Source organism: Centrocercus urophasianus, unplaced genomic scaffold (assembly GCF_019232065.1).
Source record: "Centrocercus urophasianus isolate 14NV4802_14NV808 unplaced genomic scaffold, USGS_Curo_1.0 seq_22, whole genome shotgun sequence".
Classification (NCBI taxonomy): Eukaryota; Metazoa; Chordata; class Aves; order Galliformes; family Phasianidae; genus Centrocercus; species Centrocercus urophasianus.
Window position 1 is genome coordinate 10,060,426 of NW_024884778.1, and position 18,748 is coordinate 10,079,173.

The following is an 18,748-nucleotide window of genomic DNA, read 5'->3' on the forward strand; positions in this document are numbered from 1 at the left end:
GAACCAACAGAAATCAAATCATTTTCTGAAGTGTAAGGAAAGTCAAATTCAGAAATCATGCTCTCACCATTCGCTCGACGTATCGTGTAACCTGTGTTTAGTCTATGCTTCTCCTCCAAGAACAAACATTTCCAAAGAACAAAAAGCAGCATCTCCCCACCCATCCATTATATACTCTCTGTGCATGGAAAAGGGACAGTAAAACAAGTTTCAAGAAACACAAGATAACGTGAAAAAAAAATTACTGCCTTGCTTACTGTGTGTTTATCTGAAATTCTACACTCACAAAGTCATACAAGTTTCTTAATGCATCTGAGAACGATGGCATCCTAAAGACAAAACAAAAAGATCTACAAAAACAAGTTGCCTTGCTTAAGGCCCCACAGCAACAGAACTAGAACCACAGCATTTCAGTGGCTCTTCTCAGGATACATTCATGCTATATAACAAGTGCTAAGCAGCACGCTGTTCTGCTCAGGAAGCAGCAAAATTGCTTCTGACACATTCTTGGGAACACCAGGAAAAGTATTTGCAGGTAGGCCAACAGTCATACACAGAAAAAAGACTGGAACTCACCCAAGTGGTGAAGGGGCTCTATAACTCTGTGGCAGTCCTTCACAGGAAGCAGCCTAGGCCCAATAGATGCTCTTCATTCAGCGACTGGTGCTTATATGAGCCCAGGGGGGACCCCATACTGGTCCACCCCTCCTAGTCTCATGGGAACCACAGATGCAAACAATTTGCCTGTGCTCCCTGGGCCAGACGCACCCCTTCACCAGGTGTTCACCATCAGTTCAAACCCTGACCTAACAGTTCCCCTACAGGTGTCAAATCAGTAGACCCAGCAGGGACCGGCAGTACCTGTAGGAGATTTGGGTTTCCCTTCTGCGGCTGTTGAAAATTGAGCTGTACCACTGGGTAAGTGGGGTGACCTCTGGCTGTCCCTTTGAGATTCTTTCATCCGATTCACTACATCTTCAGTAAGCTAAAACACACACATGAGAAAGCAATTACTCAAGTTAGTTAACTAAGCACTTAATGTACATATATGTCAGGATAAAGACATTTAACTTGTTAGCCTTTAAGCTGCTCCAAAACCAGAAAAGCTCAGGTGGAAGGGACCATCAGAGACATCTGATCCAACTGTGTGTGAACACTCAAAGACTAACCAAAAGTTAAAGCACATTTCTGAGAGCATTATCCCAGTGCCTCTTGAACACTGACAGATGTGAGGCACCAATCACCTTGCTAGGAAGCCTGATCACGTTTACAGTGAAGGTGCTCTGCTGTTCTCCTCATGAGGGATGGCATTAGAGGCCATACAGGAGTCCCAAAAGATTGCAGCCAGCACCTTTCTTCATCCACCGAGCAGACGGCCATAGCAGAAAACTGGCGATAAAACTTCCAGCCTACAGACAAACTAAGAGCCACACCTGCCCAATTTCAACCTGAAAGGCAGTAGATATCTCAAAATAATTCTGTTCCATAGAAATACAGAGCGAATGAGCAGCGCCCATTGGAGGCGAACCAAACAGAACGCAGCCTTCACATTCAGCCCGCGGGCAGGGCAGGCTGCGCACACACACAGCGCCCATCACCCAGGAACGACCACTTTGTGTCCAAAGGCACAAAGAAATACAGCGGCCTTGGGCACACGGAGCTCGGCGCGGACTCGCACCGCACACACGGTGCGCTGAGATGGGCGCAGGCCGGCCCGGGGCTGCCGCGTCCCCCCGAGCAAAGCCGTGCCCGGGCCCGCCGCCCCGCAGCGCCTCACCCTGATGCCCTGCAGCACCCGGACTTGCTCCCGTTCGTCCAGCCCGAAGGACACCTTCCTGCCGCCGTGGCTACTCTCGCTGCCCCCCATGCCGGTGGGGCGGCCGCTGGGGACGCCTCTCCTCCCGCGCCGAGCAGCGCCTCCCCTTTGCCGGCGCCCGCCAACATCGCGGGCTCCCATTGGCGGGCGGCTCCGGGGCTGCCAATCGCGTGGCGCCGTACTGGCGGCGGGCCGCGGGGCACCACGGGAGCTGTGGTCCGGAGGCGGCAGCCCGGCGGCGGAGACGTCCGAGCGCGTCCTGCGCGGACACGGCACATCCAGAGCTCCCTGTTCCGGCCGGCAGACAGCCCCGTCCTACTGCTTAGTCCTGCAAGCGGCGAATAGTTGTGCAATTCTTTGGGGACTTTCGCCATTGCTGGAGTTCTCAAGAGTGCAGCGTGACAGAGCAGCGTCAGCTGCTGGCGCTGAAAAAGCCCATCACCATTCATCCCAAAGCCCAGAACGAGAAGTCTCGCCACACAGGCTTTTTCCTAAGGAAGAAACCCTGCCTACAGCAGAGCCCCCAGTGCTGGAGACACCTGGGAACAGCAGGATCCAGTTACGGAAGACTAACTCAACTGCTTATACCTGAACATCACTGCTGTCCTAGGCTTCCAGAAAGGGAAAATTCTGTCTCTTGTAAAAAGGCACCATGTAACTCCATTAATATCTGCTAAGCTTGTTTTTTTAATACTCCACAACACAGATCATTTAAGAAAGTATAACCATTTATGCCAAACATCATTGTATTTCTTTATTTTACAAACAAAAATATACATTTATTCTATATTTAGACTCTTTACACACCCCACACACACACACTTCTGCTCAAGGCCTGTTGTGAATACAGCCCAAAGCCTTATATACATAGAAACACACCAGAAGGAAGGTCAGTCCGTGACCTAGCACAGAAGCTCCCCAGCAACATGGGAAGCTCCAGAAATACTGGAGTCCTGCTGGCAAAGGACAGTGTGGACACACTGACCACCTGCACAGCAGATCTGCTTAGACATTCCAATCTTTCAGACCTGTCCAAGGTCAACAGACTCTAGGGAAGCTCTGCAGGTTTCCCCATGCTTGCTAACAGCAGCTCAGGATCAGAGCCACAGTAAGAGCAGCAACGAGGCAATTCAGGCACCACATCATCCATCCCTTTCACAAGTAAAATGTGGCTGATGCAGACTCACAGCAAGAAAAAGAAGGAGCACAGAAACTTCTCTGATGTGGTAAGGACTGACTTGGCCAGGCCAGTTGCTTGTCCACCCCTTCCATAGTCATTACAGCAGGAGAAATGTGGCAGGCTAGACACTCCAGCTCTCACACGTGGAAGTTTTTTCTTCACTTGATAAAACAAAAAGTTTTGTGGAATTTAAAGAATTTCATTATTAATGGTGTCAATGCTACCCAGAAGCCTGCAGGGCAAAGTCCCCAGGCTGCAGAACTGAGAAGCTGCATTGCTCATTAACGAAATAAAAGATAAGTGAAGGGCCTGCATAGTTTTGTCAACTGACAGGAACCTTGTGTTCTTATCCAAACTATTTATTCCCCTACAGTGGGAAATGCATTCGCTGCATACACTCATGATTCTAAACTGATACCTCCATGCTGCACCCTGCGTGATGATTTCCCCAGGAACTCTTACCCCAGTGTTCTTTTTCAGGAACAGCAGTGAGGTGGGGCAAGAGATGCACAGTGCCAAAATGTTTCAAATTTCCCCTCTTTCTACTCTTTCTAATGGGAAGATACTATTGCCTACAGCAGATCTCCACCTACCCAGATGACTCAGGTAGGTTCCCCCAAAGCTGACTTCCCCAAAGCTAGAAGAATAAACCTCTTCGTCCTTGGACAGCACAGTCTGCCTCAGAAACCAGTTTACTGCAGCTATCAGCTCAACAGTCCCCGAACTGGAACAAACTGTCTTGGAACCGCATGTGAAACAGCTCTGACAACAGTCCCTATTCCAGTGTGGAAGAGACTAAGAAGTTCCAGATAGCTTTTAAATGAACCACACTTCACATGCCCGTAAGTATTTTCAATGTATCAAGATGAAAAGCCTATTAAGGTCATTAGAAGTCTGGGGAACTGAACTGTAACACAAGTGGACACTGCCACAGCAGTTCTACCAGAGCATCCACCTCCCACCCAACCTAGAACACCGGCCAATTTGATCTTAAGATGCCTGTGGTGTTTAAGAACTCCCAGTCACTAGACACTGACAGCTCAGATTCATCAGCTTCTACTCTGCCTCAGGCATCGGAACATCTCTGAAGCCTTCATCAGCACAGACAGCCTCTTCCTTCACAGCCCTCTCCAAGACCCTGCCATGAAGCATGGTGAAGACGTAACACATACCTACTGTACATGCTGTGTTCTTGAAACTTCACCCCGCTTCAGTGCTGTTATTGAGATGTTCCTGTGAGCTCAGATGGACAGCAGTGCAGCCTCCACAGATTGCTTCATAACTACTTCAGCTCTGCTGGGCAGTAGCTGCCTGTCCTGCCTCCCTATTATTGTGTCAGCTCACACAGGTGCTGCGAGATACCAGCTGTGCTTCCCAGAGCAGCCCTAGGATACATTAGGCAGCTCATTTCTCTTCACACCTCTTTTCTCCTTCCTACACACTCAGATCGCAATCCTTTTAACTCCTAACAATTGCAATTCACAGTTTTCATTAGCATTAGCTGAAACTAGAGATGAGTCCAACAGAGCAGCTTCACCATTGAGACATATCTATTGCCACCCATCCATGGTTGTGATAAGATCCAGACAACTGTGCTGCCTGAGAAAGCCCAGGAACACAAACTTTGGTTTAAACCACCAAACTCTCTCCGTGTGTGTAGAATACACAGTCCAATAAACAGCTTCTAAACGACATTTCCCTTAGTTGGCAGACAAGTGCTGTCAGTCATTGAAAAGCAGGAGGCGCCAATCAGGCCTGTTCTTCTGGGCCATATTCACATCTGGAACGCAAAGAATCAGGAAGGTTCAGTCTTTATAGGTTTATGAACAGGACTGTTCTGGATTGCTCTCAGGCAGTGACGGGAAATATTCTCTCCAAAAAGGCTGCCAACTTAGTTCCACAATAGGTTTCAGAAATCCTAAGGAAAAGAGGAAAGCCACAGCAGATAGCGATGAACAGATTTCCAGTGGATATCCTAACATCCTCAGCATCAGGGAGTTCATAAGGTGCAGGGGGGAGCCCTGCCTCAGGCATTGATAGCTTTCCAACGATCGCTGTCTATGCTGTTGATGCTGCCCACGTGATATGGCATAGAGGCCACGTCATCCAGGTAGGCTGTGGTATCAATCTGAGTGCTTGAGTAGAACCCAGAATCCATTCCTTCCTTCTTGGCAACAGCATAAGCATGGGGTAGGTGCACATCCACATCTTCAGGTTCATCCAACTGACACTTGTAGGAGAAAAGGATCTTCGGCTCAGACCTGGAGTCATTAAGGATTTAAAATACACGTTTAAGCAAAGTATCTCATAACAGCCACTTACCCTTAACTGAAACTCAGTAGCACTGAAACAGCATGTATTTAATTATTAAAGAACTTTTCCTATTGCTTTCAGTCTGGATATAGTCATAGTGGAATAACTGTCATGGAACAATGCTAACTGTAGCTTTGGACTAGGCTGCCTAGGGGAAATAAAAACAGCAGTCCTGACATCGGTGTCACAAGCATGTTCTCCTCTTTCTGAGTTCTGAATTACTGAGAGCAGCATCCAGGCATCACTGGACTTCAAAGCAAGCAACAAAAATATTCTATTTCTCATTCCACCTGTGTGCAACAGGAAAATCAAAATACAAACACTTGCAAATCAGCACTTTCTATCTCTATCTCCAGATACTGTTCTGATTTCAATGACATCAGAAACACTTTGATATTTTAGGAGTACTTCCTTATTCTTAGTTATTCTAAAGCCTGATTGAGGTCTCTCGCTCAAGGACAATAAAACGTTCAGCTTACAAAAAGGAATTCCTACCAACATGCATCTCTCCTGAGTGGCCACACGGCGGCACACCCAACCCAGTAATCAACACTGGACAGAGCTTTCAGATGGGGACTGGGCCCTTGTATAGGAAACCCGAGCCAAGGGCTGTTCAACCAGTAAACCTCCTAAAGACTCACTTTGTGCTAGCTTAATCTGCCAGGACTCAGTCCCTCACTAACTAATTTAGTGACTTTGGCAGCAGAACTTTGCACAAATAGGATGTAGACACTGAAGTGACAGAGAGAGGTGCTTAGGGAAATACAACTATTGGTTCTGCCTTGTACACAGGAGAGCCCTGGATAGAAGTGGCCAGTGCAGGACCACAAAGAAAATCAGTAAGCGAGGAATGAAACATTGGCTCCCTAAATGGCATTCCAGTCATTGCAGTCATTGCCTTTATTCTACAGCTGGAAAACAATCTGGCACAGATCAAATAACAGTGGTCAGTCTCTAAACCCCTGTTCTTGCTACTCACCCAAAGAAGCCTTTCAGGAATGCCACATAGATGAGAGGTGCAAAGAAGCTGAAGTAAAGGAATGTAGTAGCATCAACACAGCTGTCAAAAGCAAAAGGGAAGATGAAGGTATTTAGGACTCAAACAATACAGCTGGATAACCCCAGCCACATCCACCCAGAAGAAATGATTCTATTTCCCTCAAGAGCAGGCAAGCAGAGCACAAACCTTATGCTAAACAAATCTGGACTGATGCAAACTAACAGATCAATGACATAGGATCATGTCATTGATCCAAGACACCCTGAAAGGGAACCATGTCACATCCCAGGATCTGACTCGAAGGAAAGTCTCAGTTCTCCCAGTTTTGGCTCATGGAAAACAACTGATCTGAACTGCAGAATGAGACTCCAGATATGACTAAAGGTATCTTGTATTTCTAGCAAACAGACCATTTGCTCACATATTCTCTAAGAAACAAGCCAGTGATCAGGCTTCAGCTGACTCACACTGCCACTCCTGTTCACCACCTCAAGACCACTGTGGAACATGAAGCTCCAAAGACCCCCACAAATGTGAGTTTTTTCCATGAAACAAACAATAGCTTTATTCCTCCTTAGGAACACTGCAGAAGTTTGTTTTCTTGAGGCATTTTTGAAGGACACAAATGCAACATTAGAAAGCAGGCTGTAGGCTCCTTCCCCAACATACATACCACAGTCCTTCTATGATATCCACACAGAGAAGGGCACTGCCCAAACCCTGCACCAGATTCAGCACTGCCAGGATCCCAGCGTAAACATAAAAACTCTTCCTGGCTGTGAGAAAGGCACAGACATAAAAATGAAGCTCAATCTCATAAGCACCAGCACAGTGCAAACAGTAGATTCTGTTCAATAGAGACAGCAAACCCAATGCAAGCATCTCAGCATCTTGGTTGTTTATAAACTCTCAGCAGTTAAGACCAAATTTTTCTGTCCCATGCTGCCAGGACTGACAGGTATAAAGGGTTAAACATCTCCTCCTGCATGTGTATGCATGCAAGCACAGAAAATGAGTTCTGAAAGCACATGGCCCTGGCAACACATGCAGAGACATGGCAGAGAAAGAATTCCACAGCTGAGACAGAAGGATGCATCCATAGCACAGCCACATACAGGAACCTCTTACTCCCCTCACTTATTTTTTATCCTGGTGCTGCCCCACTTACATGATGGAAACACTACAGTCACTTACAGGGCAGAGAAATCCGGTCTTTAAGAGGAGTTTTTGGAAGAATCACCACAAAGGAATAGACCTGTTGGGGCAAAAGAAAAAAAATATTGTTCTGTGGCTTAGAAAGCTTGGTAGGGGCAGAATACTGTGTCATGAACCTCCTAGGTGCCTCATATTAGTGGCACAGGCCTCCATTATTAAACCCAGTGCACATGTGAGAGCTCCACACCTCACCTCATCAGCACAGCTAGTCATTGAGAAACAGGGAGTGAGGAACACCTGAATTCAGCGGCTGTAGTTCACACCTTTATTGGTTCAGCTTCACTGCCTCATGAAAAGCATCAATACTGCACTGCACATCAGGCAGGAAGGACCCAGGGCCTTATTATGCTTAAATCATCCTCCTTGTCCCATTCAGAAAATACAAAGAGGCTGTCAAAGTGCCTAATACATGCCTCATACTCACCAGAAAGAAGAAACAAGAGCTGGCAAGCCAGAAGTGTCTCCCTCCATGGCCATAGATGTTGAAGTCTTCAGCTGAGAGGTGAGCATCAGGGTAGAGGATTTCCAAGGTCCCCTAGGAAAGAAAAGGCACCATCACAGTACTGTTACAGTCAGCATCCTCATTACAGTGGCTGTCTGTATAAAAGAGACTACGTTCAAAGTTCAAATAAAAGTTGTCTCTGCCACCTGAAACACAAATTTTGCCCTGCTTAGGCCAAGTTATGTTCACCCAGGAGAAGAGGAAGAAACAAAACAAAACATGAGGGGAACAAAATGGCAAGAATGAGTATCTAAATGAAAACAGTATCAGTGATATTCCAGAAAAAGAGACAGAGTGAAAGGAGGAGAGTGGACACAGCCCTCTGTTTCAAACAGTTTCATTCCAATCTTCAAAGCACACCTTCCCTGCTGTATCCAGAATATAAATGCCTGCATTTGTGTAACAGCTGGGAAAGGAGACTGTCTCCTTCATTTAAATCTCTCAAAAACAGTTAAGAGCAGAAGCTACCATACAGACAGTGGAGTAAGAAAACCACTTCTAAGCATCACTAAACCCAGATCCAGTATATCAAGTGTCGGAGCTGTAGGTGCCCAATTAAGTGTCATGTGGTAACAAACAGCTCACTGCCACTGCACACAAGGGCCTGATCAAACAACTGTCTGTTATTCTGGTACTGCCTCAAATAGAGGCACAAGGCTGGCCACTTACGTATTAAGGAGAAGAACAACACCAGACACACGCTGCATTGTCCAGAGAGATGGACTGAGCTAATCCATGGAGCTAGCAAGCCAGCTGCTAGTTTGAAGGGAAGCAAGAGCTCTCAGCTCAAGAGAAGGAGACAAGCAGCACAGTGCACAGCCCAATGAACACACTTGGGCTGCCTCCATCTAGTTTGCATTTGTGGCACACATGTGAGAAACTCTAGCTCTTGTTCCAAGATTTGTTGGACAAAACTATCCATCTAAATTTCCTCCTTATTTCTTGACCCTGGCTGAGCCATTCACACCATGAAAAGGACAGTGTGATATGGTCTAGTGTATACTCTGGGACCCCCATACACTACCACAAGAATCCAGTCTTTCCCCACAACCTAGTCCAAAGAGCAAAGCTGCTGCTTTTCCCCACATTCCAGGCAGGAGCCCCACAGCTGACTTCAAGCCAATTAACCTCTTCTGCTCTGACATACTCACCTGGGTGACAGAATATGCTAGAGACAGCACTGTAGTGATTGCCAGAACACGCTTCACACTCGACTTGCTCTCCAGATGACCTGGAATTAAGGAACACAGGTTTTCACCCCAAAACAAATATAATAAAACATCTGCATTTCCAGAGGCCCTCAAAGGAAGGTTGAAGCTCACTTAACCTTTGTTAACTGCTTCCACTTGGAGAGCTGATCCTTTGAAACACAAAACAAAACCTGTAAAACAATAGGTTTTAACTTGCTTTCCTCCCTGCCCACACTAATATACAGAAAATAAACAAGTTCTTTCACTGGGGCTATGAGGCCCCCCCCCAAAAAAAAAAAGCAGGAACAACTCCATTACCAGCTACACAGACAGACTGCTGTTTCTTTTCAGGAAAAACAGTGACAAGGAGGCAAAGCCTAACAATCTAGAAGTATGTACACTGGGACATGATGGAGCAACCAATCTCCAAAAACTCCTTTCAACCTAAATTACTTTATGATCCCACAAAAGTGGGAAGAACCAGTGTTCATGTCTCAATTGCAGACACAGCAGAGACACCTACTACATTCCCTCTCCCCGTCAGCAAGGTGTGCTCCAAACAGCATTTTCACTCATACAACTGAATGCAGAGTGACAAAGGTACAGCTAAATGAATCAAATGAAGCCAGGAGAGAATAAAACTAAACAACAGTGAGGTGATAGAAGTATCCTCAAACACAACTATCTTGAATGAGATGTGTTTCATGCAAAGATCAGGCAGCTGATCTCTGCATAAAGGCCTTCTTCACATGTTGCACACTCCTTCACCACGTGCAAAACAAATAAAGCACAAATAAACCCTGAAACTGCACAAACTGCAGAACTGTAAATGTAACCAGGCTTTCAACCGTTACCAATAAACTGTCCAGTTTGTTTTCTGTCTTTATTCTAGTGCTCCTTAATGTACACACTTACAGATGTGGTCTCTGAGGAAAGGAAGGGAATAGGAAACATTCACAGCACTCAGTAAACCTCCTGACACTTACCAAAGGCAAGGCCTAGAATCACCACGCTCAGCTCAATCGCCAGAAGGAAGAACCTTGTGATCTCCCACAGGATCTGAGGTATAAAGAAACCAGACAAACATGATTAGGAAGAGCCAGGAACCAGTTGTAAGTTAATGCAGAAAATTCTGTTCTCTATCCCTGAGGACGGCTGCCTCTCACTGGAGCAGGCTATTTCCACAAATCTTCCTCATGCTTTGTAGGATATTCATTTTACACTCACCTCAAGCTCTGACCTTGCCTGGACAGAACAATTGTGAGAGCAAACAGCATGCCTGCTGTTTGGGACACAGTGTGGCCACAGTCTGCCATACTTACAAATCTGTCCTCTACCATAGATGTGCATTTTTTGCTGTACTACCAAAAAGCAGCAACAAAATGATCTTCAAGCTGTAACATCAAACAGTGCCAATTCCTATAGTAGTAAGTTCTAAAGTAAAGACTGAACAAGACTTATGTCCTCCTTCAAAGACAGTGGGTCCCCAAATTCAAAATATATTCAAACCTGCATTTAATAGCTTCCAGTTTGTCATTTTCATTCCCAAACTTTATTTGGTGAAACAAGACCAGATAAACAGCAGGTCAAGTGACTTTCCAGAAAGTCATGCAATAAAGCAATGTCAAATCTGGGTATAAGAACCCAGATTCTGGCTTACTGATCCTTTTTCTCCAAGCTTCCAATGGCACTGTTTTGAAAATACACAGATAAGAGGCAAGTGATAAAACAGGAATACACAACAGGAGCATGTACACGAGAAAAAGAAAAAAATAATAGGAGTAAAATATTTTTTCTGCAGGAAAAAATTAACATAGTGTCTGTCTTTCTACACTTCTGAGCAAGTGTACTTTGCAGCAGTACCAGCAGAGCTGAGAAAAGCCACCTCTCATCTCTTCTCCGTTATTCAAGTCCTGGACTTTTGTCTGTTCAACACAGGTGAGTGAAAATGCCACAAACATCCGGCCACACAACAAGCAGAGCCTTAAAATGCTCTGGCAGGTAACATTAAAGGGAAAAGCAGAACAACCACACAGATCCTCAACAACAAAGGCAGAAGATTCATACTCTGCAGGTGGTTCTTCTCCCTCCAGCACCTCAAGATCAGCAGAGCTTTTTGTTTTAGGTAACACTCCGTTGCAATCATTACAAAGGAACAGCACACACAAGGCTATTTCCTGTTTGTTAAGGGTTCACCCTGTGCTCAGAGGAACTGCAAGGACATTCAGCTATCAGTTCAAAAAGGAAAAGTTGTTTTATTTGCTTTCAATACAAGAAAGTTCAGTATTTTTCCAAGAGCCCTTCAAACAGAGCAAGAGCATCAAAAGCCACACTTCGCCTATCCACTAAAAGTATCTGAATGTTTGCTTAGCTCTCGCAAGGCAGAGCTTTCTATCTCTGCAACAGGAAAGCGTTACCACCATTTGTGTGTCTAAACTAGGAAGTCCATTGTTTTACAGTCTTAGAGGTTGTGACTGCTTAGATACAGCTAGAGGAACAGGATTTCATAGTAAACACAGCTATGAGCACTGCAAATAAGAACACGTTCTTCTTGCAAGCAAATAAATGGGAAGCAGTGGCAAAACCATGGCCAGAACTGCACAAAGCAGAGCCTCCAGAAGAGCACTGTACCTACCTTATCAGCAACTGTGGCAGCATCAGAGGCACTCACAGTCATGGAGACAACAGCACGGGCAATACCAACTAAAGCCACCACAAACACCTACAGGAAAAAAGCAGCAAAAAAGAGCTCAAGTCAAAAGGCACATTACCATATACAGGATACCTTCTTGGAATTCTATTTCCAGGCCAGTTTTGAAGCCTGATAATGTGCACTGAGGACATAATGTAATAACATATTTGAGTTAACTTCCCAAAGGCTTGTCAGGTACAGAAATACTGGCTTAGAGTTCATGAAGGTGCACATTTCTTCAGCTATCAGATTAAACACTCCCTTACAACGATGCTCTTACAGTCATTCTCCCCACCTTTCAGTTCACTGGGGGCAATCAGATGAAAAATACATCTCTCCAAATTAGAAGATCAAGTGCTTGGTATGACTGAATAACCCAATCCCATCAGATAACAGAAGCCACTTTATACCAGCTACCACATTTCAGATCTGTGATAAAGCTGAAATCCACACAGTTGGCTTTTCTCCACACTCAACACTGACAGTGCTCAGGAATGCAAAAGATAAGGCAATGCAGATAACTGCTTTAAAGCAACTTAGCTTACTGCACAGTGCAGCATTAAGATACCAGCTCACACCATTTAAGCATGGCAGCACAGAGCTCAGCAAGGCTAATCCACCAGTCACTGTGCTGCCACAGCCATACCATGCAAATAAGAGCTGAGCTGGACACATCTACCCTCTGCTGGGCAGACCTCCTCTCTGAGAACACAGATTTTCCCAGATACAATTCTCCAAGCTACAGGCTTAGATACACTAATGATGAAGGTATGAAACAGTCATGTCTAACACAGAATGAAAAGTACAGTCTGATTTCAAGATGGATGAAATCAACCAATAAGCCATCTGCAGCAGAACGCTTCCTCCTCAGAGAAAAGGGAGATGCAAACAGCTCAAAGAATAACAATGTGACATTCCCTTCTGGGGTGGAAAACTTGGACAAAACACTGACAAAAAAAGAAGGGTCCTACAGAAGGGTTCTGGAGCAGGAACAACTCAGGAAGCAAAAAGGGTGTTTTCCTCTGAACAGAGAGAGAATCTTACAAAGCTATCAGCTTAGCTTTAACCGCTGACTCCACAAGAAAGCATTCCTTCAGAACGTGACAAACAACTGCCTGAGAGGAAATCCTCACTGAACACACTTATCCTCATTTCCAAAACCGATCCAGAAGATCAAACTGACTGAAAAGCACTTTTCTCTAAGACTGTTTCATCACTTTCTGCTTCTCACACTGTTTTGAAAGAGCCAACAGCAGTCAGCTCACTTTTTCTTCCCTGCGGTTTCTGAGGAGTTTTGTTTCTCAAAGACTTCAGAATGAGTTTTTTACTGACCTTCCCTGTATAACTGGAGATGTAAGAGACGACTTAAATCCGCATAGGAAACTGCTGGTAGTATTTCTTAATTTTGTAGCAGTTATGTATGGAGCTGTTCATTATTCTTCAGTGGTTCACATACATGAACACAGTGAGATAATGGTTTTGTGTCATGTGACATGATGCAGGAAACAAGGAAAAAGAAGATACTGGATTCCAAGACAGTGACAAACAGAAGAAAGCGTGCAGGGGAAAAAAACAAAATCACCATAGAAAAAATCCACCATATCTAGATATGGACATTACCAGAAGCTGAAAAGTAGAGTTCAAACAGCAAGAAGTCTATTCCTGCTAGTACACCTTCAAATGTTAGATTTGGTCTAGGCTCTCTCTCTCCACTGGTTCAGTGATACTGGTCAAGAGTGGTAATAAAAAACACTCCATCAATCAGTTCAAAAGCACACAGCAGTACTCACTAGTATGTAGAATGTAGTGAAGATAGGGCTGGAAGTGACCCGGATTTTGGCCCTGGCAGAGGGCAGCTTCCAGAGAAGAAACATAAAGAAAAGCACATTGGGAACCAGGAGCAAAAGATCCCAGTAGCGGACTCTGCAAAAAGTAAATAGAAAAGTTTTGTCCTGCTCTGCAGCACCAAGAAGGCCAGGGACCGGCCCTGCCCTGCTCACCCAAACACCGAGAAAGCAAGAATCCCACAGTCAGCCTGTGACCCCATTTTGTCTCTCACCTGGACTTCCCAATGTCCTCATAAAGCAACAGCAGGCATTTGTGTGGCACCGTGATGTTCGTGCCATTGATTGCCTGTGCTGTCGTTGGAGACAAAGTTGTCACATTATCCAGTGCTGTCACCAGGGCAGTAGAACTTGTGATGTTGTCAGACAAGGAGAATCTCATCATGGACATCATGGACTGGAATATCCTGCCTCCTTGCAAGTTCAGGTCAAACGTGGCACGGGACAACAGCAGCAGAGAAAAGAGAACATTAAAGCAGTTGTGAGTCAGAGCTAAAAAAGTATATCCCTTCCATTAGGCCCCCACACAACTGCTTCCTGCTTGTTACTGCAAATTATTATAATCAGAAAGACTGCATGACACAACAGAATAACACCTGCCTTCACTCTGCACACAGCCATTAGGGCAGACAGTATAAAAATCAGCATCTTGTATCAGAGTAAAATGCACCTTCAAACAGTGATTACTTGAGCCTTGGCAGATTGATAGAATAAACCAAAGCTCAGCAGCAATACATGGCATCATCAGACAAAAACCCTGCTGCATCAGAGCATCAATTATTCTAGATCCCAAGCCCAAGAAGTCAACAAATTAATTCCTACAAAAGCCAAGTTGAAGGTTCATAACTAAAACCTATTGCTGTTACCAAACCTACAGTCAGAGCCCCACATACTTTTATCTACAGGGACTGTATGCACTATATTCAGAAATCAACATCAAGAAAGCAAAAAAAAAGAAATCAGCATTTTTCTCTCTGCAAGACACCAGAACTATTCTGATTTTAAAATCAGAACAGTAAAGATGTGTAAAGTTGGCACCTTCCTATATCCTACTAGCATCAAGTTCTCCACCTTCGTCACACCCCCCCATCCAGGTCACATCGCACTTCTCAGACACCGATCAGCACCTGGATGCACACAAACCCAGGAGTTCACAAACCCAGGCTCAGAAGCTGTCCCTACCTGATGTGTTTTTCTTTGGGTTGAACTCCCAGGCACCAAAGAGCTCTGAACTCAAAATGAATTGTGGGGCTTAGCTTGTTTGCCTGCCCTGTCTTAGCCCTCTCCAGGCACCTGGAAAAGGACAAGAGAGAGCTTCCCATTCTCCTCATTAGGTGCTTCTGAATTGCCTACCACAGAGAACTTTCTTATCTTTTCTGCCATCTGCCCACCCCCAGGCCCTACACTGCTGTACTATTAGCTGTCCTTACAGAAGATGAACAGAAACTCTGTTCTCCAGAAAGCTCCACATGTTTTGTGCCCAGTGGCTTTGTAAATGTTGTAGCAGTGTAAGTAATAGCTGCAGTTTCTCTGTTGATTCCATGGTCACCTTAGAAGCTTGGATGAATGCTGGTTCACTGTAGAGCAGGATTAGAGGTTGACTAGTAAACTTTCTCCTGATTCAGTGTTGTCAGCTTGTGCAGATCCTCCCCCTTCTTGCCCTAAAGTAGCAACTCTCACTGCTAAATACACTTGACCAGCAGTGTGCTGAAGGTCCCATCACATCCCCCTGCACCCTCCAGGAATGTGGCTGCAGATGACACAAACTGAACCATCTCTACCAACTGCCATCCCAAAAATGCACAAAGCCAGAGACAGCACTGCGTGCCGCGGTCAATCCAGAATTCATCTTAAAAGAAGACATCTCTCCCTGTCTGAATTTAACCCTGGCTGGCATAGCAAAGCCAACAGCCTCAATGCCAGGAGTCAGCAGGTCATTTCCCTGGTAGGTCAGAAAGAACAAGCAGCACAGCCCTGCACCACCTCTGGAGCTTTCAGAGCTCAGTAGCACCTTCCCCACAAACTGCCCAGGTCTCCAGGGCACAGAGTTTTCTTCAGAGGCTGAGATTTGTCTTCAGTCTTCTGAGGACACGGGGTACCCATGCCACTCCTAGCTAACAAACCCTCCCTTTGATTCACCCACATTGACAGATACTCACTGGGATGAAATTCTCCTGTGCAACTGCCATATGCTGTGCTGCATGAGAGATGTCATTAAACAAACACACAGACCTGGAAAGATCAACTTTGTGCTGAGATGGCAATATCTGTGCCAAATGATCTTAGTTCTAGCGGGGGTTCCAGCAAACCACCTCCACACTGCAGAACTCCCCAGAAGTGTCTTCTCTTCCCTCCAGTAACTCACTCCTCTGACACCATTGAGGATTTCCTGTAAATAACTTCACTTCATTCTTCTCTTCTGAAACACTTTCACTGACCTCTACATCTCAGTAGCAGCAAAGACAAATACATTCATATTTACCAATGCAGAAGAATTTTTTATTCCTTCTGAAATTTACAAATGCTGGGAAAGGATAGAGAAAACTCACAGAGCATGGGTAGAATTACATCAGCTGTGAACCATGACACCTCTAACTGCTACTGGGACAAAGAATTTGACTTGGGAAATCCCAGTGAAAAGGGTTTGATTATAAAGCTGCAGACCTACCTGGAAAAATAAACATGTCCTCAGAAAACGAACAAGGAGACTTCAACCTTTTTCCCTAGAATCCATCGCTATCACACAACAGCAGTGAGCTGCTGATAAGGAGAGGAGTTGGCCACATGCAACAGCCAGCCTCAGTCACAAGGTTTCAAAGGGCAAAGCAGAATTGAGATTACCTCCATGCCAGGCTGCTCACTATGGCCTGGTGTTACTATCCTACAAAAGCAGAGCAGCACAACGCCCAACATACAAGGGCATGAAGGGCAGCCAGAGCCATCAGTCTCACAGCACACGTCATGCTTTTCTCATAGCCAAAGACCACAGAGAAGATGTTGAGAACTGCCCCATTCTGGTTGAGGCCACCAGCAACAAACCCACAGCAATGGCACTGGGAACTGATGCCCGGGAAACAGCCTTCATCACACCCAGCACCATTGCTCCCTGCTGCACTTTCCAACCCATGCCCCAGCTCATCTGAACTAACCCAGTTAGCTGAGCATAGCCCTCACTCACCACACCCTGCCCAGAGCCGCCAGCTCAGCCCACACAGAAGAGCTGAAGCCACCCCACAGCCACACATCAGCACCCCACAGCCCAACCCAGCTTCCCTTCTGACAGACAGCCTGAACTGCCATACACTGGAAAACGAAAGGAAATAAGGAGTTTGCTATATTACAGCTGAATCGAGCCTGATGTAGCTGAGCAGTGTTTCTCCATCCAGGCACTGAGACACAGCGCTGGAGGCTCAGCTGCACCTCCTGGCCAGGCAGCTGCCTCTTAGTAAGGGGATTCTGCTTTTTGGTTCAGGACACATAGTGTAACCAATGAAAACTGAGGCTCAGGTTACCAGCAGATATCTGCAGTCTCAAAACTCAACCTCATGGATGTGGTCACACACACCTACCAGACTTCCAGGTTTAATGAAACTGATTGTTTCCCTTCTTTCTGAAAACAGCATCGGAAAGCACAGACCACATCAGGGCTGGAATTGCTGCCTACAATTCCGGATGCGAGTGGCAGAGAGATGTACTTAACAGATCCCTGCTTAAATGAAAGCATTACTCCAATAGGTTACACAGCTTTCAAGGAGAAAGGGAAACCTTTTTTCTTCGCTCCCCTTTAAAGACAGTTGTTCAGATCTCCCACTAGATCAAAGCCATTGCCATTCACATCGCAGTCTCAAACAAACAGGTGGCACGTCTGTCCTGACAGGGCTCAACTCCCTTCTCTCCAACTTTCACTATTGCTTCTGCGTCAGGACAAAACTCTAAAAGAGAGGAACTACAACACTAAAAAAAAAAGCACCAAGAGCACCAGTAACCCAAACAGGACAGAACACCAAGCTCGTTCGGGAGCAACACTATATGATAGGCTTCCCGTTCTTCTTCCAGGCAAAGGAAGAAAGGAGCAGCACGGGGACACCTCACACGAACAAGAACCACCCGCCGTAAGGGCAGCTGAAGGCGGCGGAGCGCTCCAGAGCGCCTCGAGCGACGCAGCCCCGGGCACAGGCCGTGAGCACAGCGCGGCGCCGAGGCCCGAGCCCAGCCGGGACAGCGGGGAGGAGGCCAGGAAAAGGAAGACGGAGCCTAACGCCCCGCGCCGGGCCCCCGATCACCGCGCCGGCTCAGAGAACCGCAGCCAGGCCCGGGCCGCGTCCCCACAGCCCCCCTCCGCCGCCCGACCCGCTCCTACCCGCCGCAAGACGCAGCCCTCCCGGCCCGGCCTTCCTGCAGGCGGCGCTCAGTCGCAGGGACCCACACCCGCCATGCCAGGCCCCGCACCGCCGCTCCACTCGGCCGGGGAGCGCCGCGCAAGAGGGCGGACAGACAGCTGCGTGCGGCAGGAGCAGCAAAGCGCAGCCTTTCCGGCTAAGCCCGGCAGAGCCGCTCAAACAGGAGCCCCGAAACAGCCCAACCCAGGCAGTTGGGGGAGGTGGAAAGAAATCGGGGCGCCGGCCTATGGGAAGCGGCGGGAGGCGGGGCTCGGCGGCGGGCGGCCGCCATTTAAGGGCTCGCGGTGCAGAGCGGCCCTCTGTGCGATGGGGGGGAGGGCTGTGTGTGGTGTGGGGCTGCCTGCTCGGGGTCGGCCTCGGCCCACTGCTCCCATGGAGCTGAGGCTTTGTGCTTGTGCCATGCTGTTAGAACAATGCCTACAGAAGCCGGCCCTCGGCATGTCCCTGCTATGTCTCTTCCCTTACATCATTGCTCAGGTTAATGATGCGTTGTGAAGTTTTAGTGCTGGCTGTTTGCAGGTCTGTGCTCTGACAGTCAGCAGGTACAACATCTCTGAGTTACAGCAGGGGCACCTCTGCTCAAGAAGAAGCAGAAT

General features: G+C 46.7%; 2 protein-coding genes across 5 annotated transcripts in view; both read right to left on the reverse strand.

Moving 5' to 3' along the window:
* The window catches only part of CHCHD6 (coiled-coil-helix-coiled-coil-helix domain containing 6), a 101,187-nt gene extending 99,276 nt beyond the window's left edge, over positions 1-1,911 (reverse strand). For 3 of the 4 annotated variants that reach the window (XM_042823660.1, XM_042823659.1, XM_042823658.1), the window contains exons 1-2: positions 1,778-1,911; positions 862-985 (exon numbers count right to left, since the gene is read on the reverse strand). In XM_042823660.1, the coding sequence (XP_042679594.1) occupies positions 862-985; positions 1,778-1,867 (214 nt within the window). In that variant the 5' untranslated portion in view covers positions 1,868-1,911. The remainder of the gene's footprint in view (positions 1-861; positions 986-1,777) is intronic. The other variant, XM_042823662.1, reaches the window with a different exon arrangement.
* A 3,027-nt stretch (positions 1,912-4,938) lies between these two features.
* Positions 4,939-18,291, reverse strand: TPRA1 (transmembrane protein adipocyte associated 1). Its single transcript, XM_042823520.1, has 11 exons — positions 18,113-18,291; positions 13,968-14,166; positions 13,699-13,831; positions 11,852-11,938; positions 10,203-10,275; positions 9,178-9,257; positions 7,949-8,059; positions 7,504-7,564; positions 6,983-7,085; positions 6,289-6,369; positions 4,939-5,257 (listed from the first exon to the last, which is right to left on the reverse strand). Exons 2-11 carry the CDS (start codon positions 14,144-14,146, stop codon positions 5,023-5,025), a joined length of 1,143 nt encoding a protein of 380 aa, XP_042679454.1. The 5' UTR covers positions 14,147-14,166; positions 18,113-18,291; the 3' UTR covers positions 4,939-5,022.
* Positions 18,292-18,748: the final 457 nt, after the last annotated feature.

Bases quoted from the DNA above. Each gene is read 5' to 3' on its own strand.
- TPRA1 (XM_042823520.1), bottom strand. From the start codon at position 14,146: ATGATGTCCATGATGAGATTCTCCTTGTCTGACAACATCACAAGTTCT. The intron at 13,832-13,967 runs GTGAGAGACAAA...TACTTTTTGCAG, and splicing joins GAGGACATTGGGAAGTCCAG to AGTCCGCTACTGGGATCTTT. The intron at 11,939-13,698 runs GTGAGTACTGCT...TTTTTCCTGTAG, and splicing joins TCACTACATTCTACATACTA to GTGTTTGTGGTGGCTTTAGT.